The following is a 27,962-nucleotide window of genomic DNA, read 5'->3' on the forward strand; positions in this document are numbered from 1 at the left end:
TTAGGTATGAAGAGACCCTTGGATGGCCTCCAGATGCAGAGGAACCAGTTCTGAGTTTTCCACAGTGCAGTTCAAGGCCATTTTGACACTGGCTGACAGCTCAGACTTTCCTGGAAAACAATGGGCATTTCCCAGAAAAACAGCTTAGAGTCTAATGCATCTCTACAGGCTTTGAAGTTACTATCTAAATTTTAAAATGTATCCCAGATATGATATTGTGACACTTTGATACATGATATTATAGTAACATTGCCTTCCAACCAAAAATATTTATCAAGTACCTTCTATGTGACAGGCATCATCGGAGAGGTTCACAGCCTTGATCATCTAAACTACACAACATTCTGTGAGGTATGTAGAATTCTCTCCACTTGGGTACTGAGAGAACCAAAAGTCAGAGAAGCTTCCCCAAATTCACATGATTAGTCAGCACAAGGTATGAATTTCAAACCCAGGTCTACCAAACCTGTGTGTGCCCACTACATCGTGTGTGTGTGTTGTGCTACCCTGCACCCTCGTCTCTGTGAAAGAAAAAAATCATTCAGACACGTGTTGAAGATGGTATGGAAGACTATTCAAGATGGAAACTATTCCAATGGCAGTATCGCAGTAAAAAACAGAGATCAGGCTCAACTCCGAATACAACAAGGACAAGTGGAGATTTATAGCCATGGCGCAGCCAGGGGAAATGACTATGAGGGAACATCAGACTAGTGGGATCCTTGCTAGGCTGACAGATTCAACAGGATTCTTGCTGAAGGCAGGCCAGGGTGATAAAAAATATATTGGCAGTGGGATCGAGAACTTTATTCAGATATCAAGGATGATCACATATCAAGGTTGGGAATTTTCACTAAACTGATTCAGCAGGATTTTTGCTAAACTGGAATAACCAAACCAAAGACTGGGCATAAGGTCAAGACCTAGTCGAAAAGAGAACTCAGACTGTTGGTGGGAATGCTGATTGGTGTGGTCACTATGAAAAACAGTGTGGGGGCCCTCAGAAAATTAAAAGCAGAACTCCCTTATGACCCAGTGATTCCACTTCTGGGTATATATCTGAAGAAATCTGAAACACTGATTCAAAAAAAATATATGCACCCCTATGTTCATTGCAATGTTATTTTTACCATAGCTAAGCTATGGAAGCAGCCCAAGAGCCCACCAGTAGACGGGTGGATGAGAAAACTGTGCTACACTTATACAATGAGATGATTACTGAGCCATAAAAGAGAATGAAATCTTTTAAAAAAATTTTTTTATTTATTTATTTTTTAGAGAGGAACCTCAATGTGTGATTGCCTCTCATGTGCCCCCTACTGGGGAGCTGGCCTGCAACCCAGACATGTGCCCTGACTGGGATTCAAACCAGTGACCCTTTGGTTCATAGGCCAGCACTCAACCACTGAGCCACACCAGCCAGGGCGAAATCTTTTTTTTAAAGATTTTATTTATCTTTAGAGGAGAAGGGAAGGAGAGAGGGAGAGAAATATCAATGTATGGTTGCCTTTCGTGCATCCCCTGCCAGGAACCAGCCTGCAACCCAGGCGTGTGCCCTGACTGGGAATCGAACCATGATCCTTTGGTTCACAAACCCGCACTCAATCCACTGAGCTACACCAGCCAAGGAGAATGAAATCTTAATGACTTGCAACAGTATAGGTGGAAATAGAGTATATTATGCTCAGTGAAATAATCAGTCTGAGAAAGACAAATGCCATATGACTTCACTTATCAAGAGAATCTAAATAACAAAATGATTGAACAAACAAAATTGAAACAGACTCATAGATACAGCGAATAGACTGGTGGTTGCCAGACCATATTCCCTATGCTGTACTTTACATCCCTGCGACTGCTTTGTAACTACCAATTTGTGGTTCTTAATCTCTTCACCTTTTTCACCCTGTCCCCCCCAACATCCTTTCTGTCTGGCCACCATCATCAACCTGTTCTCTGTATCTAAGAGTCTGTTTCAAATACTAACCTATAGGACAGCTGTTTCTACAAATGCCCATAACTGGAAGGTTATGAATGAGAAACTTCTAGCTGTTTCCCTTCTCAATGGGGGACATCTAAGAACCCAATTTCCTTCTGGATATCCATAAGTATCTGGAAGCTTCCATGATGTAGAGACAGCTGTGGTGGCTATAAAAAAGACTGAATATGGAATCAGACCAGTGGTATGACCAACAGATTTGAACCAGCTGGCAAGAGCCAATTGGTAAATTTTCAGGAATTGGGCAAGCCAGTTGTTAAACAGTCATGGTTAAAAATTAAATTGTGCAAACTGACACTGAATGCTAGACCACCCCCTGAACTTCAACCCTGACCTTAGTTCCCAGGGTCCATCCTAAGGAGGTGGCCATTGCAGCGGATCACCTGACTGTGAGTGCAGCCTGGGGGTGGGCCCTGGACTTCTCCTGGTACCCAGGGCCCCAGCCACTCATGGCTTGCTCCGCACAGACAAGCCCTGCTCCCATCATGGGGAGTCTTCTTCGATCCTGTTCTGTTTCTATTTAGACCTGATTGGGGATGTAATCCTGAGGTCTTCCTTGTCTGAGGTCTGGCTTTGTTCTTGAAAAACATCTCCTCAGGTTCCCGGACCCCAGCAAGTGCCAAGAGCTTTTAGCCTCAAACCATAATCCCTAATCCTAATCTCTAACCTTTAACCCTAAACCTAACTCTAATTTCTAACAGCTAAGCTTAATCGAAACCTCTAACACTAAGGGAAACCTTAAATAGTGGTTACTCCAACCCTTAATCCTAATCTGAACATCTAACTCTACCATCAACTCTATCTGCAACCTTCTAACCTCAATTCTAACATGTAAATCTAACCCCTAGCCCTAACCCCCAACCCTAACCCAAACTCCCAATCCTTTTCTCAGGGATTTTGTTCACCTGCCCGAACTCCTTCCCCTTGTTTCCTCTCAGGGTCAACAGCTTTTTTAGAGAAGGACTTGCTATTTCCCAGAACCCTTTAGGCCAGGCTAGTCTAGCCAGCTGGAAATTCTTTGGTCTACACTTGGAGGGTTGTCCAAATAACAGAGCCATTTGGGCCTGACTTCCAATCCCAGCATTTCCCTTCCTACACCATCCTGCTCCAGGAATGTGTCATTTCCCAGCCCAAACCTGAGACAGGATGACAAGCTTCAATTAACTGGGAAATTCATTTAGGAGGAAAATGTCTTCCTTTATAATTTTCGCTAAATAAAGCAGCTCAAATTCTGGAGCTAGCCTGCTCACTCCTGGTGAAACCCTGGCAAGTCACTGAACTCCTCTGTGCCTCAATTGCTTTCTCTATAAAATGGGTTCAATAATAGTACCTCTCATGGGATGGCTGGGAAGATTTAATGAGTTAATACGTGAAAGCACTCAGAACAGTACCTGGCACCACAGTAACCACAAAATAAGTGTTTGCTTTTGTTCACAGTAGTATGAATATTGCAAAAAAAAAGTATACATTTGCCTTTTCAGACTCCCACTTTCTTTTATGAAGGCAAGAAAAGAAAAAACTAAACATGCTTATTTTAGAAATTTTACAAAGGACAAGTATTAAAAAGAAGAAAAATGGCCCACATCCAGCCAGTTACTTACATTTCAAGGACAAAGGATAATTTGACTTTGCTAACAGTCTGTGTTTTAGCAGATTTTCAGTTGCTGCAGCCCTGCCCAGCCGAGCAGAGCTGTACTTTGACTTTATTTTGCTCTTGGCACTGAACTCTAATTCCAGGCATAACATGGGGTCTCTGTATGTTTGTCTTTCCCACTAGGTTGGAAGCTCCTGGAGGAGAGGAACAGTGTCTCTTTTATTTTTTATATTTATTGACTTTAGATGGGGAAGGAAAGAGGGAGGAAGGGAGAGAGAGAGGAAGAGAGAGAGAGGGAGGAAGAGAGAGAAAGATGGATTGATTTGTTATTCCACTTACTTATGCATTCATTGGTTGATTCTAGTACGTGTCCTGACCAGGAATCGAACCTGCAACCTTGGCATATCAGGACGACACTCCCACCAACTGAGCACCCTGGCCAGGGCCAGAACAGTGTCTCTTTAACCTCTTCATTGCCCAGGACACCCAGCACAGAGCCAGGTTTAGGACAATGGCCTCTCAGTGACATTAGGACTGATTCCCCCACTTTGGATTTCTGTTTCACATGTCTTTGATCTGAAATGCTGTTTTCTGGCAGAACTATCTTTGAAATAAACATAGGAAGAAAAGAATTATCCACTTTGAATTGGGTGGGGTTCTGCACTACCTCTTTCCACAAATCTTAGAAAGGCCACTTTCCTTTATCGGGTGATCTCAAACATTTTTTCCATGCAGTATGCGGTTCACTAAAGTGCTGATTATCCATTTGCATGTACAAAAATGAAAAGCGAGCTGGCCAGAGCCATGCCCCCAAAGAAGTGTGGCATCTGTTCTGAGCTTATTTCTGCTAACTACCTGCCAAAGACCACAAACCAATGAGGAGGTTCTTTCTCAACACAGATAACTGAGTCTAATCAACACTGGCTCCTCTCTTAAGCTTAGCAAGTGCCTTCCCAAGCTGTAAAATGAGAAATGGAAACATAAGGCTTAATGTACCATGAACGTAAGTTTTTGAAGAAACTGGTTTTTTTTTTATTTTTTAAGGTTAATAAGGTTTTTTTAATGTGTAACTTTATTTTCTTTTTTTTAATTTTTATTTATTTTTTAGAGAGGAGAAGGGAGGAAGAAAGAGAGGGAGAGAAATATCTATTGGTTGCCTCACACAGGTCCCCAATTGGGGACTGGCCCACAACTCAGGCATGTGCCCTCACTGGGAATCAAACCAGTGACCTTTTGATTTGCAGGCCTGTGCTCAGTCCACTGAGCTACAGCAGCCAGGGCAAGATTTTTTCTTTTTTTAAGAAAAAATTGGAAAGAGCAAGAGAGGATAGGACACGTCAATTTCTGATGTAATTCTGCTTTCCATCTCAGCCACGTCTGCCCTCTCCTTTCCCTCCGATATTCTTTCCAGTTGGCCTAATGTTTACAGCACAGAGAGCTGATCTAACTTTTTTCCTTCCCAGAGAAGCCTTTTATGATGTTTATGTGCAAACCCAGTATTCTTACTGGAAGTCAAGTAGGGGACAGACACAATAAAAGAATGAATGTGCAAGCTTACCATCCAAAAGAAAAACAGGCCCTCTCACCAAATCATGAGCAGCTTCAAAATCACACAGAGCATCAGCGGAGGCAGAAAATATATGTGTATATGTATGTGGATGAAAGAAATGCTTACGTATAATATAAATCTATGCATCTGCCTCCAAAAGCTGACAAGAAGAAGAAGAAAGTAATCAAGGATTGACTCTGTATACCAAAATCCAGGAAAGGGCCAGGGCTGTCTTGTCATTGCTATTTTTCCTCCCCCATAATAGATTCTCTTCATTCTTCCACAAGCATTTTACCACGCTATGTTTAGAGTACACGTCAGAGCTGGGAAGCCAACTCCGAAAGCAAGACTTTCCCAAGGGTGCCATCTGGTGGTGCTTCTGTGTATTACAACATGGCTTCCACCTCAAGCAAACAAAGCTGGAAGCAAGAAGCAAACGACTTGGCATCAGTCCTTTCAGGATTTAGAAACCTGACCCTTTGGGATTTGGCATTGGATCGTGAGCAGCAAGTGTCAAACACACAGGTGTTGAGAGAAAGTGCTTCTACAAGGTGGAAATCATACATTAGGACATTGAAAGTGTTGGGTCAGCCTGAACACACAGCTGGTTTCATTAATTAGCACACCTCATCTTTTTTTTTTTTTTATCCAGCCATGAAAATGTTTACAAAAGACCACTGAGGATAGACTCATAAAAATGCAATTTTTAGGGAAAGGAGTTAGAATTGCTACATTTTAGGACAAAATGTAGCAATCCCTTTAGCCGTGGCCTTCTTAACCTAGGAACCATGATCCTGCTTTAGGGAAACTGAACTCCTTGAAATTGAATAGAAAAAGAAGTATGGGTGGCACATCCGCGTATTTTAATAGAGAGGATCCATGTTTTTTTTTATCAGATTCTCAAAAAAGTCTGTGGCCTAAAATGGGCTAAGAACTAATGCTTGAGATCCTAACCTAACCTGTAAGAAAATTCTGTCTACAACGGCCTTGACAAATTCGGTTCCTCTCAATTTGGACTTTACTGCTATGGAGACATCACTACTCTGAGGCAGTTGGTAATTGCTTCTAAGCATTTGGAAGTGTCAATATTGAATTGGACTGTGTTTCTCCGGGATGTGAACCCATAGGGCTTAGTCCCACTCTCTATCCCAGCAAAGGGTAATCTCCTTTTCCAAATGGTGTTCCTTCACCCATATAGTAGTGCTAGCTTGGATGTCCACCTACCAAATATTCCTTTTCCCTCAGCTAAAGCCATGCAGCATCTACAGCTTTCAATTGCCATAATTTCCAGATCTTCCATTTCTCAGGTATCCTCTCCCTTTTTTTTTTTTTTTTGAGTCGGCACTTCCTTCGAAAGTGGACATACAAAACTGAATGCACTACCCACCATGACAGCCCCTTCCACCTACAGAACGTGGCCTGAACTTGGTCAAAACATCCAGGGACTCTTTTTCTTTTCTATTTCTGCATCTACCTCCAGTTTCATTAAGAGTCTTTCACCCTTCCCAGTTAATTTTTTTTAATTTTATTTAGTTATTTTTCAAGTACAGTTTTCCAGTTAATTTTTTTAAGATTTGATTTATTTACTTTTAGAGAGAGGGGAAGGCAGGGAAAAAGAGAGGGAGAGAAACATGAATCAGTTGCCTGTCACATGCACCCTGACCAGGGAATGAAACTGACCAGGCGTGTGCCCTGACGGAATCAAACCTGCGACCTTTCGGTTTGCAAGATGATGTCCAACCCACTAAGCCACACTGGTCGGGGCCACCTTTTCCAGTTAAATGAGCACTCTCCTTAGTAAACAACAATGAAAAGGGGAAAACGAATAAAAGATTGTGCGCTTTTTCTCCCTGACATTTGTCCATATTGCTCCACTGACCCTGAGCAGACCTATCCTTCCTTTATTTCATTTCTGGTTCAAATACAGCATAAAAGCTCTTTTATTGCTATCATTAGTATTGTTCTCAAATCTGACCTTATTTTTGCCTTTTGATTTCAATTCTGAGACATGTATGACAGGCTTGGTGTTTATCTTTTAATGATGCCAGGTTTCTGGTTTTGTGCATAGCTCTTTAAAGCCAAAGCTACTAAAGAGCCCTTTCTGCATCCCCAGTGGCTTCCTTAGCTCTGCCCTATTTTCTCCTTTCTCTGGCTTCCTTTGTGGTTATACAGTATGAACAGGTTTTTAAAAATATTTTATTTTATTTTTGACTTTAGAGAGAGAAGAAGAGAGGGTGAAAGATAGGGCAAGAAACAGTGATGTGAGAGAGAAACATTGACTGTCTGTCTTCCATATGTGTGCCGGGGTACGAAACCCACAACCCAGGCATGTGGCCTGATGGGAATTGAACTGGAGACCCTTCGATTTGCGGATGATGCCCAACCCACCAAGCCACACAGGCCAAGGCATGAACAGCTTTTCAACAACTATTTTTCCTTATTCGTTTCTATCTTTTGGACTCTCTGGCCATGAGCTCATACCCAGATTTTTTTTGTAAAATTTTAAAAATCTTTTTTCTTAAACTCTGCCAACTTGCCCGGGGGGTCCCTTTCTTGGCTAGGTCAAATTGTCCTTGTCATTTTTTTTTCCTGTCTCCCACCACTCCCCTGCTACTTCACTGATGATAATTAGGATTAGTGTATTGGCTCTTCTCATACCTTCATCAGCAGTGTAAGGTATGAACAGGACACAAAAAGGACAGTGGCAAATGATGAAGGCCAGAAACGAAACTACGAAGGAAAGGACAGAAAAGGCAGTTCAAGAAGAAGTGCTAGACTTGCTGTTTGTGTCTCAGTTCCCTGTCTGGGCTCAGTCTGGGGGAAGGGAGCATTTACAGAGACCAGGCATGGAGATCCGGCAGTGGAGCAAGCAGAAAATGTACGAGGGTGGGTGCAAGCTCTTGCTTCCTCCTTACCTTGGGACACTAATTCCTGAGCACCAGCAGCACAAGTCCTCTGGAATGTCATGAACCGGAAGTGGTGGACCTTGTACAATCCCTTAGCTGCAATTGCCCCAGAAATCCCGGCAGGCTGAGCAGGACGACTGAAGGCATCAGAGCCTGCAGCCGAGGGACCGAGTACCTGGTGGGACAAAGCTTGCCCTCTAGCTGCACACAAGCAGACTCTAGGCCAGCGCATGCCCTATGTGTCCTGGTATATTGATGTATGGTGTTCTTCATCAATTCTCTCCTGCCCAGTCCTTGCTCATCTTTCTTCAACCACCTCCTCTGGCTACAGGCCCAGGCTTTGCTCTCTTCTTCCTGGTCCATCACCCTTACATGCCATGAGCAGTAGGTTGTCTAAATCTTAAATACTATCCCATGAAGTTGTATGTACATTGGACTCATTTCATGAATATGAATAACACCCAAGCTTATATAAATCCCCAGGTCCTCTGCTGTACATCAAGACATATCTTGCACACTTGGCTGTGTTGTCCAGTGTGGTAGCTTCTAGCCACCTGTGGCTATTGAAAGTAAAACGAATCTTTAAAACAATAAAATAAAGTGGAGTCAAATTAAATTAAATTAAAATTCAGTTCCAGTCCCACTAGCCACATTTCCAGTGCTCAATAGCCACAGGTGGCTTGTGGCTACCATAATGGAGCAGCACAGACAGGACATTTCTGTCATCGCAGGAAGTCCCAGGGGATGGTGAGTGTCACTTCCGAGGCTAGCATCACTGGTTTCTCTCTTACAGACTAAATAAAATGAGTTCTCTTTTGCCGGCTTCTATAAACCCCTGTACATTACTCCTATAATGTGTCTACCCTAACTTACGAGGATGCTAATATGCTGCCTGGGTGTGGGCTGGAGGATGGCAGTGAAGGTAACCTCTTCCCCCACCTCCCTGGGTCCCAGAGAGCAGCAGCAGCAGCTGAAATTCTTTGGGCTGCAGGCCTGCTTCTTCATCTAGGGACTGTCTGTGCATCAAACACATTCGAGGACATCTCATCTGGTTTGCCAGCACCCACCTCCCCTGAGTCCCCAGTCCACACAGGACATTGGGAATGCGGTGAAGGGTTTTAACACAAAACTACACACAGCACACTCCCCTCGCCTCCCCCCCCCCATCAATGTTGAAATCTCTGGTTAAAAACAAAATGAGGGGTGTGGACCTTGCCAGTGTCCATCTTCAGGGCCTCACAGGGATCAAGACTCCCCCCTCTACCCCCACCCCGTATTTTAAATGGTCTTTTTAGGACCAACACAGCTGACATTCTTTAACCAGTTGGGCGCTTTCTGCCTTTAGGCAGGAAACTCAGCAGTAGTTTTGTGGACCCTTCTCTTAAAGTCAATTAAACTCCTTAACACTTGAGTAGTCAGTTCTTGCCAATCCACCACCTTTATCTGCACCTCCAAAGAACTTACTTATGCTGATCACGCCTATTAACGTGACTTCTTAAGAGCCCCGGGGAGTTAGCACCAAGTCTCTTGCCAGGTGCAAACTGGCCTAGCAAAAGGGGTTTGTTGGGGGTGGGGAGGAGGCAGGGTGGAGAGAGGGTTCCCAAGGCCACTACACAGCTAAGGAGAGTCAGGGGCCCAGAGCTTCCATCCTCAGTTTTGTTTTCCCTTTCTAGCTTGTCATTTCTTGGGGTTTTCCCTATACCTTCAGCAAATGCTTGTGAAATATTATGAGTTTGTCTTTGGGGAACTAAAGCACAGGCTTGTGTCCACTGCTGGGAGGAAAGCTGTAGAGTAAAACCCACTGACCATGAGGCTCTGCAGGCACAGGCTGGCTGGGGGACAGCCCTGGCCCGAATGCATCTGTGTGTAAATGGTACATAGGCCTTCAGCAGAGGGGTCTTTCAGAAATACAGGGTGGGGCAAAAATAGGTTTACAGTTGTAATACAAACGAATACTATAATAACCAATAAATAATCATCATACAAGAATAAACTCTGTGTTCTGCATACTCTCATATGGCATTCTACTTTTGCCCCACCCTGTATTTAGAAGGGGAATCCAGGGGGACTGGAATTGCCATGGTGTGGAGGATGGCGAGTGTATCAGGCAGGTCCCTGCAGTAACAACACAGCACACTCAAAAGAGGAACTGGCTCTGCCTGGTATGGCTCAGTGGATTAAGCACCGACCTGTGAATCACAGGGTCATCAGCTAGATTCCCAGTCAGGGCACATGCCTGGGTTGCAGGCCAGGTCCCCAGTAGGGGTAGCGCAAGAGGCTACCACACATTGATGTTCTCTCCCTCCCTTCCCCTCTCTCTAAAATAAGTAAAATCTTTTTTTTTTTAGTGGAACTGGTGATCATTTCATGAAGATGTGCAAAATGAGAGCAGGGTTTGAGGAAATCAGCAAGGGGTAGTGAGGTGCCCCAGGGCAAGCGACAGAGGAAGCCCCCTCACATTCAGGCCTGAAGAGGCACAGGGTAGAAGCAGTCACCAAAGCTGGTAGTAGCCCTGGCCTTTGCTAGAAGAAAACAGCTGCTGTGCAGTCCAGCCTGGCAGAGGGCGAGCTGGGGGAACAAATAGCCCAACCACTCTCTTCCAGTCTCATCTCTTGCCAGAGCCCGCACTGGCTGGACTTAACCAGGAGCAGCCCCTCTCCAGATGGGATCTGGAGGGGCAAATGGAGACTCTCCACCTCAGGAGCTCAACTTATTTTCCAGGTTATGATCTGGAGGCCTTGAAGACATCTGCATTACACAAAGATACATGGGAGCCATTGTCTGTAGCTTGTCTTTGTCAACACCTCTACCTTCCTTCTTCTGCAAACAAATTCTCCCATTTTGTGTGGTTCTCTCCCCTCTGACAACAAAGTTGGCTTGTCATTAAGGTCTGACCAGTCATAATACCCTATCTCCCCAGTCACTGGAGGTGGGAACATGAGCCAAATAGAGCTAAAAGGGATTCTTCCCTGATCTTTTCTCTCTCTCTCTCTCCTGTCCTTTCTTGCTTCCTTCCTATTGTCTATTTGTCCATCTATCTGTGGCTGATAGACTAAAAAAGCTCTCTTTTCTCTGGGGTAAACTAAGCTGGGATGCTGTGAGCTTTGCCCTCTCCCCCCACTACAAGAAGAATATCTGGAAATAAAGAGACCAGCACAGAAACTCAGAGCTAAGAGCAGAGACTGGCAGAGAGCCCTTATGATGTCATTTGACATCCTAGGGTCCCTGCAACAGGCTCTACTTTAGAACATGTCAGTTTCCTGAGGCAATAAATCCCTCTTTTTGCTTAAAGTGGCTTGAATTGGATTTCTATGATATGCACTAGAAATGGTGTGCCACAGGAGTCCCGACTAACACAAACACACACGCAGACGCACACCGACCTATCGCTACCCTCTCTCCAGGGTAGCCACCCCACACTCTGCCAGCCTCCATGCTTTATAACCTGCATTCACAGAAAGCTGTAATCTTGTCAATCCCCACAGAAATGCTAAATCGTTGTGTGCCTCTTTTTAGTATGGCATATAAGGGGAAGCTATTTTAAATTTAAAAAAATGAACTCAGATGAGTATACTATTAAAGATTGCCTTATAATTTCCATTTTAATATATTCTTTAATAGTATTCATAATATAGAAAGAGAAAGTTTGACTCTTCCCCATTTAACAAGTGATGCATGCTGCTTAATTTATTTTAAATTAAGTACGCAAGAAAGAGCATGGTTTATCTACAAATTCAAATGACATATTAATACCGCATTTGGAGACCAAATGCGGTATTAATATGTAGATTGAAATTTAACTATGTGTTTCAAGCCTCCAAAGTGCTTCCATGACCTGATATTTGGAATTCTTAAATTTTGCACTTAAAAAAAATCAATTACTTTATTATTATAATTTTCATGTTTTGTTTCTAAAAGAAGAGACAGAGCACTTTCTGGCTGCTATTTGCAAGTACTTCTCCAGAAATAACACACTGTGGGTTTGGATAATTTTATTCCCATAGAAGAAATACCAAATTGGATAAATTTTTTTCCCCTTTTAACTTTTGTTTTGAAGAACTAGAAATATCCTGATGTATCAAGAAATGATCATATGAATGTGCCTTACAGGTCTAAGGTCAAAATTCAAAATATGCATGTCTACGTCCCTCATTAGCTCATTCTATTTGTTGTACTATCCCATTTTTAAGTGCACCGTCCAGTGGTTTATTCTATTCACTAAATCAGTATTCCTGAATTCTCCTCTCTTTACCCAATACACCAATGTGTTAAACGACTGAATAAATACTCGAAAGATGTTCAATGGTGAGAACCACTCCTGTAGCAGGTGAAGTTGTTAGCTGGGTGATAAAAAGAATCATCATCCTGGTTTGTGCTAAGCAGCACTGTCTGACAGACTTTCTCTGGTGATGGAAATGTTCTATAGTCCGCACTGATCTGTACAGTCCAATACAGTAGCCGCGAGGCACATGTGGCGCTTGATGATATGGCTAGCGCAACCCAGGAATTGCATTTTACATTTCATTTCATTTTAATCACTTTAAATTTGAATAATAATATGTGGGGCATAGTTATACTAACAGTTATTCATTATTTACTTGAAATTTCAACTTCATTGGGTGCCCTGTATTTTTATTGGCTAAATGTGGCAACCTTAGTTACACAATCTCAGTAACGCTGGCCTTGACTCCTCCAATGGGAAGTTTGAGTGGAAGGTTCTCTACCCATGACCAAAGGAAGCAGATTTGACCTTACCTTGGCCAGAAAGGGCATCTGGCTGATGTTCTTTTTTTTTTAAGATTTTATTTATCTTTAGAGGGGAAGGGAAAGAGAGAGGGAGAGAAATATCAATGTATGGTTGCCTCTCGTGCATCCCTTGCTGGAAACTGGCCTGCAACCCAGGCGTGTGCCCTAACTGGGACTCGAACCATAATCCTTTGGTTCACAGGCCCGCGCTCAATCCACTGAGCTACACCAGCCAGGGGTGTTCTTTTTTTTTTTTTAATAAAGATTTTATGTATTTGTTTTTTTTAGAGACAGGGAGGGAGGGGGAAAGAGAAAGAGGGAAACATCAATGTGTGCTTGCCTCTTGCATTCCCACAACTGGGGACCTGGCCCACAACCCAGGCACGTGCCCTTGACAGGGAATCAAACCAGCAACCTGTTGGTTCAGCACTTAATGCACTGAGCCACACCAGCCAGGTCCTGATGTTCTCTTTTTAAGACAGTTTTTCAGAGAAATAATGGCCAAGAAAATCCATGTAGCTGATGACTAAAAAGACAAACTTGTACTATCATTCATATAGTCATACTTATTTCTATGCAATGGAATCCATCCTCCATATACAGCTTGCAATGGGAAATGGGAGGCTGTCCAGGGGGCCTAATTCAGTCAAGGATAATTTTGGGCTTGGGGCATGGATCCTTGGTACGAGGACTGCAGCAGGGAGAAATGGAAGCCGTGGGTTATGATACTGATTGTAAAGCAAACCTTCCCTCCAGAATTGCTTAATTCCTTAATCACCTCAATAAGTGACTATCACACTAAAGTCATCTTGTGGGAATTGAAAAAAAATAAGATCCAGATTCTTTCTTTATGACTATACTTATGCTTTGCTTCAAAAACAAACCAAAAAAAGTATAGCAACGACAATATTGCTGGTTCTCGGGAAGACTTGATAATATTTTCCCAACAACCCTGTAATTTCAAGATGTGATCAAATACAGGTGCCTTTATACCTCCATTCACTCTAGCCCTCATTCTCTGCCATAACAATCTCCTCTTTGGCTTTCCTAAGAAACCGGTTCTTGATGCCTCGAAGCTCACACTTCATATAACAAAGCGGTATTTTACAGTTACTTATTAAGTAGATATTTGATAACATCATTTTTAACTAGAGTGAGAGATTGTGAAATTGGCACTCCTTTCCCAGGAATAGCAAAGAAAGCGCATATGGTATTTTTATGAAGGAAATGGCGTTCCAGAAGGCAGGTTGATTCTTAACAAAACCCAGGCCCTCACGTTTATAACAATGTCCAGGTCAAAGAGTAGTGATTGTAGTTTTTCCTCTTTCAAAAGGTTTTACTGTAACAAACATAGCCAGCCGGCTTACAAACAAAGCCTAATAACACGGTGTCTAGACCATCACCTTTGATATCTTCTCTATTGCTTAAAATATCCACATGAATGTATATTTAGCTTTGGAGATCTGGAGACTTAGATAGAAACCAGTGGGCCTCTAGCAAGAGATTATTGGGTGATCCAATTGTTCTCCTCTCCCAACTCCCACCTCCCACAGGTTCCTTCTCATTGTTGTTGTTTTACCCATTTCACTAAAAAAGAAAAGAAAAGAAAAAACAAGGCATTGAGTCTGGAAGACAACTGGCATTCTGCCCAGAGGACTCAATTTTTTGACAGGGCTCCTCTAAAAATAGCTCAGGTTTAAATTTGGAAATAGGGTGCTCACCCTGGAGGCCCACCCTGTGATTGGCACACAGACTGTGGTTCTTAGTGGGAGTGGTCCCTGGCCTAGCAGCAGCAGCAGCAGCATCAACTAAGAACTTTTTAGAAATGCTAATCCTCAGAGCTGACTCACGCAGAACAATCTGGACGACTTCAGTTACCTGAGCACTCTATCCTGTTTCATTTTTTAAACCTTTCAGGCTTCTCTTTCTTCCTTCAGAAGCAGAGCACTTTTCTCCGTACAGTACAGCAGTGGTTCTCAAAGTGTGGTCCCAGATACCAGAAGCATCTGCCTCACCGGGGAACTCATTAGAGCAGCACATTCTCAGCACCATCCCCTCCCCGACACCCCCCCACCAGCCTTCTGGGTTTTAACAAGGACCCCAGTGATTCTGGTGCACACTAAAGTTTGAGAAACAATGACATCAGAGGAGTCCCTGCTATTGAGCCTTTTCTGAGACTTGGAAGCCTGCCCCGACAGCCCTGTGATTTTATTCTCACGGGATTTCATTCCCTTGGTAGTCTGCCTTATCTTCAAAAAAAGTATTAAAATGGTAAATGCCACTCAGAGTATTACTGGGTAGGCATACATCTGTGTGGGATCTGTGTGGATGGGAGGCAAGCAGAGAGAGCCATAGATCTGCAAATGCCTCCTTTCCGCCTTGATGTAGGTAGGTTAGATGAATGAGTGAGTTTGGTTGTTTGAATTAATAGCCAAGTCCACCAAGATTTGGATCTACTAGAACATAAAAGCCCATTTTTACAGTCCACCCACTGGCGTATTATTGGGGAGACATTTAAATTCTCCATCTTTAAAAGTTAATGCTAATTTCACTTCTCAATCCACTTATACTATGGACGCAAATGTAGGGGTGTACTTCAAGCATGATGGATATGAAAGTAAGGTTTAATCCACAGGTCTCCCTGTCCAATCCCCCCTTCACATTCCTGCCAGCTATGTTTTGATAAACCACAGCTTCTATCATAGCATTTTCCCCTTACAGTGCCTCCCCAATATTTACTGAATTAACTTCATATTTCTCATTCAAGATCAAAACTGTAGATATTGAACCACATGAAACTGCCATTTTAGTTGGGCAATAAAGGTCAAATATCAGCAATTTCATATGATTCAACTGAATATTATCTACCTCACATTTAATTTGTTAAACTTCTCTGTTTTGTTTTCATATTATCAGATTTTAAACTTTGGGATTTTAATGTTTAGGCTTAAAACCGCCAGCCCAAACTGCTGGTGAAAAATTTCAGAAAGGTAAAAAGAAAATGCTTCTTCTTCCCCTACAGGTATAGAAAAACAGTCACTCCTGTGAGGCACAAAGCCAGTTCCATGTCATACATTAGAATTGGGAACATTTACACAAGTATCTGTCACACTCTCCTGGCCAGTGCAGAGGTTTGAGAGAAAGGTCATGATCCTGTTTTGTTTTCTCTTACTATACAACTGCCCTTGGCGGTGTTATTTGTAAGGAAACATATCTCTTCAGATACCTGGGTATTAGAGTTTGTTGCTATGTTCTCTAAAACATAACCTATAACACCTAAAGGTCCGTGACTCTGGTCATCTTATTTAATAATGTGTTGCTCTGGTGGTAATACTTAAACTGCCAATTATGCTTTCTGTAAAGCAACAAATATTTCTGTCAGACTTCTCTGTGAAGTGGAAGAAGAGCTTTGGAATGTCTTTGTCTCCCTTCAGGCACCAGAGTATTATCAATCCCACTGTGACTCTGTTGGATTCCTTATTGAAAAAGTGGAGTCTTTGTTTCATTTAAATTACCAAGCAGATCCGTGATATGGGGCCAGTCTGTCATTCAGCCTTCTCCTGCACTTCCCCTCTGCTCACACACCACGCTATAGAGAGAGGTCCTCCTCTGTGTACGACATCCTTCACCGTTCCTTTGCCAGTGCTGTCCCCTCTGCTTAAACAAACCTCTTCCCATCTGCAAAGATAAAATCCAAGGCAAGATCCAGCCAAAGATCACCTCCTTTGTGAGGCCTTCCTCAATTCCATCCAATAAGATTTTATCTTTAATGGTATTTGCCATAGTCTACTTGATTTATAGTCATGTGTGTATTTCCTTTCTCTGAGTTGACTTTAGTTTTTTCCAGCTTCATTAAGATATAGCTGATTTTTAACATTGTATTTGTTTTACTTGTACAATGGAGTGATTTGACATATGTATGTACTGCTAAATGATCACCACAATAGATTTAGTTAATGTCCTTTACCTCAGTGAATATGTATAAAGGACCCATGGACAACGCCAAAGGGGGGGGCAGGCTTGAGGGTGAGAGGTGGGGGTGGGTGGGGTGAGGGAATGTGGTGGCAAAAAAATGAAGACAACTGTATTTGAACACTAATAAAACAATGATGAAAATTTAAAAAATTCATTACCTCACATAGCTACAATTTTTTTCCCTCTGAGTAGACTCTAATGCCACTGAGGATAAGGTGCCTTCCTCCTCCTTCAGGGACCCAGCAAAAGGCCTTGCATATAAGCACACTGCCAATAATTAAAAGGTGACATTGAAGAAGTCTCCCACAACCAATATTAAGGGACATCTTAATTTAGTTGACCCCTAAGACCAAACCACTCTCCGTCCCTACTGTATGAAGTCAACTCCCTTACATACCTTAAAGATTCTAGGGCCTGATTCATTGTCACCCTCTCCGACACTACCCATTAAAATCAGAAGCTTGGTGATTTGGTATCTGCCTAAATGATCCTTCCCATAGCCTGGCTCCTCAGCTCCTGGACCTCCCCTCTTCTCTTCAGTGATTGTGTTCGCCACCTGCCTCATGCGGCAACTCTGGTTTTACCCTAGACTTCATCATAATTAATAACCAGAAGCCCCCATAATCTTAACTTCAAATGCCCCATTCTCCAAACAATGCCAAACATTATTCAAAATAACTCTGGTTTCTCGAGGAGTATGAAAAAGATGCATAGGCCCAAATAACACTTCTTAAAATCACGCCCTTCCCTCTCAACCTTTTCGAGTAAAAGCTCCAATGGTTGGATACCGGAGCTGCTTAGAGCCCAAGAGTAATCCTGCTGGGGGAGGGAGGGGCATCAGAGGATTTGTGCTGGACAATATTTGCATAACACCACGCAATTATTTTCCATATCAAAGAATGCCCCCCAGCTATTATTAGGGTGAATTTCTCAAACAGCCCCCCCCACTGACTTCTTACTGAAGTCTAACAATAAACTCTTTAAAAACTCACCCAAAACAGTCCTTTGAAAAACTGTTCCACCAGCCGTAGGCCTCTGCCCTTTTAAATCCACAAGGATGGGAGAACGCTGGACAGCATCGTGCGTGTGTGCGCGTGCGTTCGTGAGTGCGCGCACCTACAACAGGACTTTTCCTGTTGTCCCAGAGTTGCAAAAGCCTACAGTTGTGAACAAAAAGCATCAGGTGCTCCCACATCCTGAACAAAGACTCCAACCCGCCAGCAGACACGTCCTCTCAGAGTACTAAGAAATGGCACAGCTGAGCCCTATCGCGACTCAACCGTTCCCTCCACCCTCCACCCACCACCCACCACTCTGTGTAAATACGAGAGAATTGGGGAGGAGTGAGAGAGGAGCAAAGTGTTCCTGGTAAAATGTTGCTTCTCTTGGGGCAGAAGGAGTATTGGTGCCCCTGCTCCCCTAAGCCCACAGGCGTGTAAGGGAGAACCCTTAAGAGAGCTTCTCGAGGAGGATAAGAAAGTTCATGAATGGAAAACTGGCTTCCAGTTTCTTGCCTGGACTCCGCTGACCCACCCTGCAGCTCTCTGCTAGCAAATTCTTGGAAGAACGCAACAAATACTCTCTGTGCTGTGTGAACCTGGAGTCTGGTGCCCTCTTGTGGCCGAGAAATATATGAATGAGAGGCTGAAAAGCGCTGAGATGCTTGGAAAGAAAATAGGGAACATCATTCCCACCTTGATCCGTAACCCCACAGCCTTCAGAGTTGCAAAAAAGACCTCAGCAATTCCCAAGGCTCCAAATGGAGTACAGGCTTATTGAAGAGGTCCTCCAGGACACCGGAGACAACCTGGAGAAGGGGATAGGACTCAGCAGGCAGAGAGTAGCTCTTCCAGCGAGGCCCCGGAGGAGGAGGCCCAGGTGAAAAACAGAACAGCCCCCTGTGCAAATACCTCCCACCTCAGCAGCATACAGCATCATATTTGGAAAAGGACCATGTCCACAAAAGATCTCTGTCTCCCAGCTCTCTCTGCCTCCAAGACCAGAGGATATAATATTGAAATTCTAATTGGAACTGATCAAGTTTACTAATTAAAAGAGCCCCCAAAGCTATGAGATCTGCCAAGGTATCATAAAAAGTAGAAAAAGGAGCCCTGGGAGAGTGGCTCAGTTATTTGGAGTGTCGTCCGTACACCACAAGGTTGTGTGTTCAACCCCTGGTCCAGCGCATGCGGGAGGCAATTGATCATAACTTCAATGTTTCTCTCTCTCTCTCCCCCTCTCTGTCAAATTGATAAATTTATCTTCCAGTGAGGATTAAAATAAATAAATTTTTAATGGAAAAAAGAGCTTGGTACTACATGGTTGAAAGCTGTGATTGGGATAAAAATAAGTTTCATGTATACAACCCACCACTCAGGACCTGTCAAGACATCCATTACATGTACCTAGACACAGGCATGGACTTAGGCAGGAGAGAGAATATATTGACTGTGCCACTTAATAGCTTTATTGCCTCAGGCAAGTCCTATCTGAGCCCCAGTTTTTCATTTGTAAGAGGGTAATACCTAATGGGCAAGGTTCTTAAAAGATTAGAGGCAGTGTATGTAAATGAACAGAAGCTACTACTATTTATTTATGCACGTGTTTACGAATGTGGGGAGGCATTTGTTCCCAGTTTCCTTTAACAAAAGATGTGCAGTAGCCTATGACAAAAGAAATAAAAATTAAAAATAAGGAGCAAGAAATGTTGAAGTGCTACCCATAACCGCATACTTCATGAGTTCAGTTTCATTTTTGGTTTTGAGTTTCCTGGCAGCCGAGGTGCAAAGGGAAACCTGACAACTCCTTTTTTATCAGAAAGGAGGAGGGAGGCCACCTTCTCAGAGGAGACTGGTTTTTCTTGGCTCCAAGTTTCAAAAGCAATGTCTCAGGAGTTTTCTGCATGGGATTGTAACTTACCTGAAACCTTGACTATTATATTATTCACCATGGATTGCCAGAGCATTGGAACTAGTGATACAGGAATTGGGACTGGGGCAATTTACTGAAGGTGAATCACATAGATTTCTGCACTTCCGATCACAGTAGTATTCTGCAGCAATCGTTATCCCTTAGTCCTTTGAATTTCTTCAGATGAGCTTTCCCTAACCCAGGCGTTGTGAGATCACACAAAGGGAATTTAGAATCATCACTTCCGCCCCCAGGGAAATATTTTTATTTGTAACTCGTGCAGAAGCTGTAGACCAGCGGTATCCAACCTTTTGGCATCTCCGGGCCACACTGAAAGAAGAAGAGTCGTCTTGGGCCACACATTCATTACACAAACACTAACAGAAACAAAACAAAAAAAAAAACAATCTCATCGTGTTTTTTTTTAAAGAAGTATTTTATTTTATTTATCTTTAGAGGGGAAGGGAAGGAGAGAGGGAGAGAAACATCAATGTATGGTTGCCTTTCATGCGCCCCCTGCTGGGAACTGGCCTGCAGGGAACCGGCCTGCAACCCAGACATGTGCCCTGACTGGAAATCGAACCGCGATTGTCTGGTTCGCAGGCCCGCGCTCAATCCACTGAGCTACACCAGCCAGGTCTCATCGTGTTTTAAGTCAATTTATGATTTTGTGTTGGGCCATATTCATAGCCACCCTGGGACACATGCGGCCCATGGGCTGTAGGTTGGACGCCCCTGCTTTAGACCAAAGACAGATACCAGCAAAAGGATAGATTTTTTTTTTTAGATGCAATAGGTAAGTTCAAAAGACTCTCTCTTTCCAGACCCACTTCAAGCCTATGAAGACCACACTGGTCTCCCTTGAAGGCTAAGGTCACCCTTCTGGGTGGGACATTAGTACATGACGTCAACAGTCTGCAAAATAGTGCTGCAGGTGAGCTTTCCCCACCCCAACCCCAGAGGCACCGCAACTCATTTGCATATGCTCACAGGAGTTTCCATGGAAGATGCCAAAATAAGCTCCTGTCCTCCCTCACCTTTACTTTAATCCCCACATAGGTTTTGCTTTTACCATATGGTAATTATTTCCAAATCACAAGTGCAAACACTCACTCTGATTGGAAAATTAGCAGATTTCAAACTCAGGTAATTTGTCCCTAATGAGGAACTTGTTGAACTGAATTTAACAATTAACTCGCACACCCTTTGCTGCCTGCAGTGATGGGAGTGAAGCAGGGAAGGCGGAAGGGCGAGCGAGCCCAGGGCCTGGGCCTGGTGGGACTTCAGGCGCACGATGCCAGTTGGGGTGGGGAAGGTGTTTAGTGGGGCTGCAGGAACACCAGGAACTTGACCGTTCAAATTGACACGCAAATATATGGCAAAGTAGATACATAAAGTGTGTGTGTGTGTAGCCAATTACAAATATATGCCAAAGTAGATATATAAAGTGTATGTGGGTATACAGGATCCGGCACAAATAACACCCCCTTTTTAAAAAAAGATTTTTTTATTCATTTTTAGACAGAAGGAAAGGGTGGGAGAAAGAAAGGGAGAGAAACATCAAGGTGTGGTTGCCTCTCACATGCCCCCAACTGGGGACCTGGCCCACAACCCAGGCACGTGCCCTGACTGGGAATAGAACCAGCGACACTTGGGGTTTGCAGGCCCGCGCTCAATCACTGAGCGACACCAGCCAGGGCATACCATCCCTTTTTACTACAAAATCTTTTATAACAAACTCATAAGCATGTAATTCTGTAACATAACAATATCACACTCAAGCACATCGTATGACATTTTAGGTGAAGTGTTCACACTAAAACTATAAATGATCACACCCATATTATTACCCCACCAACCACACTCGAGCAGGCCTTATTTCTGCCAGGCCCTGTGTGTGTGTGTGTGTGTGTGTGTGTATCCAATGACAAATAGATGCCAAAGCAGAGAGAATAATATAATGAGCCTCCTTGTACCCATCACCCAGTTCCTACATTATCACCTCATAGCTGGTCTGCTTTCTCTGTGCCGAGGACTTAGAAACCCAGAAAATGGACAGGGAGGAGGAAAACAAAGAAGGAAAGGACAGGCGGCGCATCTCCTGTCCTGCATTCCCTCAGGTTCCGTGCTCCTGGGGGTCCAGGTGGGATGGCTGAGTTTCAATTCACTGCTGGAACGGTTAGTGCCCTCTAATTAGATGTTTTGCACAGGGCAGGGAAGAGCCCGGCTGCCCCTCGTTTTCCAGCCTCTACCACTCTCCTGGCTCCATGGCAAGGGCCACTTACCGTCTGTCTACCTGCAGGCCTAGGCCCGGGCCCAGACGACCACAAACTGTGAGGATTTCTGGGAGGTACAGCTTAGCACATGGAATCACTTCATCACACATCCTCACTCCCACTCCCACGATGTGTTCTGATGATCGGCGCCCACTTCATCTCAATAAGTGGTACCCACCTCATGCCTGAGGCACTCCTCGGATCTGCTTTGGTCCTTCATCACTTTAGAAATTCACTGTCCAGCGCCACAGTCATATACAGCTATGCATCACCTGAAACATGGCTAGCGAGACTGAGGAACTGATTTTTACCTAATTAATTTAAATTCCAAAACCGATAGTTGATTAGATTATCAGAAAATGTCTAAGAATGTTTGTAAGATGAATCTACATTTTCAACTGTATGTTTTATTAAAATCTAAACTCATATCAAGTATTTCTGATGAAAATCTCACACCTGAGTTAAGATAGGCTATAAGTGTCTGGATAGTGAAGATTGAGTAAAAATAAAACAATGTGAAATACCCCATTAAAAATCTTTCAAATACTGATTACAAACAGAAACAGTCATCTTGGATAAACAGGCATACCTGGTTTGATTTATCATAAGACCCTCTACCATCAAAAAGGTCACAACTTTGCTGAAGTCTCAGATGATGGTGAGCATTGTTTAGCAACAAAGTATTTCTAATTAACACGTACATAGCTTTTTTTTTACACACAATGCTATTGCACACTTAGTAGGCTACAGAATAGTGTAAACATAACTTATATGTACACTGGGAAACCAAACAATTTTGTGCGACTTGCTTTATTGCAATACGTGCTTTATCTGGGTGGTCTGGAACCAAACCTACAACATCTCTGAAGTGTGTCTATATTGGGTTAAATACATTATTAAGGGGAATTTCTCTTCTTTCCTTTTACTTATTAAAATGTGACTACAGGAAAACTCAAAATAATAATAAATGGGGCTCACATATTTCTATTGGACAGCGCTAACCTACAACTAGCGTCCTCCCTTCACTTGCAGGTATCCTCAGGAATATAATTCTGTTCCCGAACTGTCATCCTATGACAGAGACTGCGATGCTACCAGGTGTGTCCTGCTGTGCTGGGCCCACAAGGGTTTTCCTGGATGCCCATCTGCTGAACCTCCTTTGCTGGCATCTGTTGCAGCATTCTGTGGCCACCTGCTTTCCCAAAACTTCCTCACTATGACTGGTCAAACACCAGGTCATGAAATGCAGGCTGCACAAAACCAAGCAAAGACAAAGTGTATGGACTTGACCGGGGGTCGGGAAAAGCCTCCAGGTTCTCACGACACTAAAATGAGGGAGAAGTTCAATTCTACAACATGGCTAGTTAACAGCATCACAAAGGACCTTGTACCAAGTACCAACTCTGGTGGGAATCCTTAGAAAGATATAAAAAGAGGCCACAAAAGGTTATTGGAAACAAAGCTAACTTTATTTGCTTGCCAGGGAAGGGAGTACCACATCACTCTACATAGAACAAGGTCAGTAAAAGGGGGGAAGTACATCAAATCTGGCGAGAATCTGAGTTCAGGTCTCTGGTTGGTTCCCAAGGCCGAGAGTGAACGCTTCTTCGCAATTGATCATTGCACTGGTTCACTTCGTGCAAGTGTGGGAACCATTCCCAAGAGGTCCAAGTGGGTGTCCGGGGCTCAGACACACTCAGTGCTCCTCAGAGGGCATATGTGAGCAGTTTGTTTGAAGTCATCACAAATCTTGCCTTAGTGGGATCAGTAGCACATGAGGACAGCTGACTTCATCAAGTAAGACTCACCAGTCACCTGTCCCTTCACTCATCTCTTTTGGAACTGCCGGACCAAAGTTCTTTTTCTCGTCAGGGAAAAAGGCATAGAAACATACATGTGTACTCAGAAAAACAAACCTTATGCGAACAGGGTGCCCTTCGAAATTGTAACATAGCAAAATATGAGACACAAAAACAAATACCTGTACAGAAAAGTTGACAGTAACATTACACTAACAGGTAGGAGCGACTAAAATGCACGCTCTTGGAGAATTAATAAACAAATGTGGCACATTCGAACAATGGGCTATTACTCGGACATAAAAAGGAATCAAGTACTAATACATGTTACAACATGGATGAACCTTAAAACCATCGTGTCAAGGAAAACAGGCCAGACAGAAATGGCCACATACGGTGTGGTTCCACCTGTAGGAAATGTCTAGAATAGGGATGCCCATCCAGACAAAGGCCAACAGGAGGCTTCTGGGGCTGGGGAAGGAGAGGATGGCAAAGGAAAGGGGTGGGGGTTCTGCTTCAGAATCTAAGAGGCTGCAAACACTTGAAAGACAGACAAATAAAACTCATTTCCAAACATTTAGCTGTTTACTTTTCTACAAATACGCTAGAGTTCTAAAAGTAGAAATGGTTTCATAACGAGAGAACACAAGACATCCCAGAAGTGCCTCTTCCAGGCCTTGTCTGCCACCTGGGACCACGGCCCTGGCCCGCAGGTCTGCCCGGAGCCGTTCTGCACACTTCGAGGTCTCCCATGTCCTCACTGCAGGTGTGAAAAGCATCATGTTTGTTAGTTTTAACATTTGTCCAAACAAATTTGTAAAAATTGATTCTCATACACTGCCTAAAGCCTACTGAACTGAAGAATCAAATACCAAAACTACCTCCTTCTCAAAGAGGTTTCCAATATTTCACAGGTCACTGCAGCACACATCATGTAGTATAAAACCATCAAAAAGGCTGGGACCTTCTTGTCACATGTTAGCATGGGTGACCTGCAGGGTATCATGCTAAGTGAAAGAGGCCAACCGCAAACCGACCACAACTGCATCACTGCACACACACCAAGTGCCTAAAGCAGTCTGACTCAGAGGAGCAGAAAGGAGCCTGCTGCCTGCCAGGCTCTGGGGAAAGAGCAAGATGGGCAGCTGGTGCTCACTGAGTGCAGCTTCTCTGTTGCAAGATGAAAACCGCTCTAGAGACCTGGTGTGTACACCAGGCAACTCGAAAGGGGTTCAGATAGTGCATTTTATGTGATGTGCTCATGTAACTCGGCAACATTTTTCAAAACCATTCATCTTGCTCAATTAATGTAATTTTAACTTTATCGGTATTGCAGATTTATTGTTTCAGGGAAACAATAGGCTTCAGGAGTTTCAACTGAGCCTAGTGTGGATTTGATACACTGCAGAACACTAAAATAGAAATCACTGTGTTAACAACAGCAACCAAAACCATGGCATAAGCCAAACAATCTCAGGTTATTAAACACCTTCTTGTTTCTATGGAAAATCACGGGGTTGTGCTTCTGAATAAAGTTTACACGTCTAACAACTGAAGTGCTGACACACTAAAATAACGCAGAACGGAGCAACAACTCCATTGCTTTGGGTCGATGCCCTCGTGTTTTTCAAAAGAGAGGACACGGTGCAAGACTCAGGATTTGGGAGTGCGGGGTAGGCCTCCATTCTGTTTGCCTTTGTCCTGGCCTGCTCTCTGCTGGCGCCCACCCTGCTGAGCTATTTGGGCCGCTGTTGCCACTGGGGGGGGGCAAGATTCTGAGCCTTACCTGCTGGGGCTGCGGCGGCGGCGGCTGCTGCTGCTGGAAGGCAGCAGAGAGCTGAACCATGTGCTGAGGGCGGTTCTGCCCAGTCCCTGTCTGGGCAGAGTTGGGCTGAGACTGCACCATGCGCTGAGACTGCACCACAGGCTGAGACCGCACCACGGGCTGAGACCGCACCACGGGCTGAGACTGCATCATGGGCTGAGACCGCACCACGGGCTGAGACCGCACCACGGGCTGAGACCGCACCACGGGCTGAGACTGCATCATGGGCTGAGACCGCACCACGGGCTGAGACCGCACCACGATCTGGGGCTGCAGAACGCTTCCAACCCGGTTGCGGTTAATGACAGTGGTTAGGTGAGCAGATGAGGCTGTTTGCTGATTGGCTGAACCTTGTACACTTGAACTCTGCAACATTGGCTGCTGAGAAGTGGGGGGCTGCTGAAGCTGTGGTGGTGGAATCAAATGGCAAAGCAGCTGCTGTGGTTCCTGGGTTTGCCAAATGTCGACACCATGTGGAACCCAGAGTACACCAACAGGCCTAAATTTTGAAAGGTCTATATTATACTGAACTCTTCCTTGAGAAGCAGCCTGTGGCACAATGGGTCGTATACTTGGTGGCTGGGTTCTTGAGGACAGCAGGCTAGGCCTAATTGCTACAGGAGCCTTGGCCCTGGCAGTAGAGCCCTTCATGGGTTTAGAAACTCTCACCACGGTCCCTGCAGGAAAAGGGCCTGCCAATTTGATGATGTTGGAGCCAGCAGACTTGGCCTTGACCTGGCTGGCAGGAATTGTTTGTGCTGAGCTGGCAGCACACAGGGTGGCTGTAGGAAGTGTGCTAACACGGTTCACTTCCACAGAGGATTTCTGAAGAAGACTCGGTGGCTTTGAAGCAGGGATAGGAGATGGCATTTTAAGAAGGCGAATGCGGCTTGCCTGCTGGGGAGTGAAACTGTTATTACCTGAGGCACTCTTTCCTGAGCTGGAGAGGAGGCTGATGGGTGGAGGGACGCACTGCACTCCCTCCCCAGGTACTGAAGACTGGACTGACGTGGCCAGAGGCTGTGCTGCTTCTTTCTGCAGAGGAAGCTGGCTCAGAGGGCCTGAGCCGCTGGAGCCCTGTGTCACATGGAAGGCACATTCAGAGCTCAGTGGCTCCAGTTCCTCAAACAGAGTGTCTGTTTCCCCAGTGTCAATGTTAGACTCAGGCATCAAACTATAGCAGTGGTCACCTGTGGAGGACTGGTAGGGAAACACATGTTTCCCACATCTGGGTTTTTTAGGTGACCTTCCTGTTCCTGAGATAAATGGATCATTAAGAGAGTTCATGAAGGTCAGCTCTGTTGTCTGGGACTGATCACCAGCTTCACATCCAAATAGAGAAATATCATCATTTACCCCAGAGGCTGGCCAAACTTTTAGTGGTGAGTCATCGTATTTGACAGACCTCTCCTCTGTAGCATATTTCTCTACATCCACCTCAGAAGGGACTGCCAAGTCACAGGGTCTCTGGTTCCACATATCCACACCTTTTCCTGCCTTGGAAATTTTGAGGTTATCCTGCTGCGCTGCTTGACTGCCCTCCCTTTTGTTGTGAGGGTCCAGACTACAAGATGGCTCCTGCTGCACATTCAGGGAGGCTGTGGAATACTTCTTGAAGTTCCTTCTCATCGCCGGAGTGTTCATCTTTTGCCTGTTATAGAGCAGCCTGTTTGCAATGCAGGCTACTGATACAGAAGGATCAAGACACAGGGGTTCAGCTGTAGCTAAGATCAGCTGGCTCTCAAGTAACAGTTTGTCTTCCTGGGTCCATTCCTGGTTATCACTGCTTATGGACTGTACATCGCAGGCCAACGTCTGCATCGTTGGGCGGAGGAGGACGTGCCTGCTCTGGTAACCAGGGGGCACCGCATTACTGCCCTGCCTATAGTCCCGAACTTCTGCTATGACACACCCACTGTGAAAAATGTTCAGCTCGGACTTTTCCAGGAGATCCACCAATACAGGAGGCAATTCCTCTGCATCTAGGTATTCTAGAAATGCCCTTTCTTCATAAGGCAGTCGAATGGTCTCTGAATGTGGTTCACTTGGTCCCTTGAGCATCAGCGAATAGCCCTCCTTTCCTGGGTACAGGTTGACCACCAAACAGGACAAGGACTCCCTCTGAACAAGCTTTTCTAACAAGTTCACATTGCTTATTAATTCCTCTGTAACCTCAGGCTCTTTTCCACATTCTTCGACATAGAGGTCATACAGTTTGTCATGGAGAGATTTTCCCCCACTGGATGACCGTTTGCGTTTAAGGACACTCTCCTGCACACTTTCAATGACACACTCTGCACGATCCAAAGCTCGTTCTAAAGCTTTTTCCATGGTGGCATAAAATGGCGGCACTAAAAGAAGGGAAAAAATGTAAGTGCGCTGA

General features: G+C 44.3%; 1 protein-coding gene across 1 annotated transcript; it reads right to left on the bottom strand.

Annotated features, from left to right (window-relative positions):
* Window positions 1–27,910, bottom strand: LOC119047515 (transcription factor SPT20 homolog). The gene is made up of 4 exons (XM_053655771.1): window positions 25,541–27,910; window positions 8,058–8,223; window positions 7,801–7,872; window positions 1–110 (listed from the first exon to the last, which is right to left on the bottom strand). The coding sequence occupies exons 1-4, from the start codon at window positions 27,908–27,910 to the stop codon at window positions 1–3; spliced, it is 2,718 nt and encodes a 905-aa protein (XP_053511746.1).
* Between the last annotated feature and the right edge of the window lie 52 nt (window positions 27,911–27,962).

The sequence above is a fragment of the Artibeus jamaicensis genome, unplaced genomic scaffold (assembly GCF_021234435.1).
Source record: "Artibeus jamaicensis isolate MK-2021 breed Jamaican fruit bat unplaced genomic scaffold, CSHL_Jam_final scaffold_1283, whole genome shotgun sequence".
Taxonomy (NCBI): domain Eukaryota; kingdom Metazoa; phylum Chordata; class Mammalia; order Chiroptera; family Phyllostomidae; genus Artibeus; species Artibeus jamaicensis.

Excerpts from the sequence above, each read along its gene's own strand:
- LOC119047515 (XM_053655771.1), bottom strand. The coding sequence starts at position 27,910 with ATGGAAAAAGCTTTAGAACGAGCTTTGGATCGTGCAGAGTGTGTCATT. Across the intron at positions 8,224-25,540 it reads CGCCGCCGCAGCCCCAGCAG|GTACTCGGTCCCTCGGCTGC; the intron begins GTAAGGCTCAGA and ends TTGTCCCACCAG. Across the intron at positions 111-7,800 it reads ACCTTACACTGCTGATGAAG|GAAAGTCTGAGCTGTCAGCC; the intron begins GTATGAGAAGAG and ends ATTGTTTTCCAG.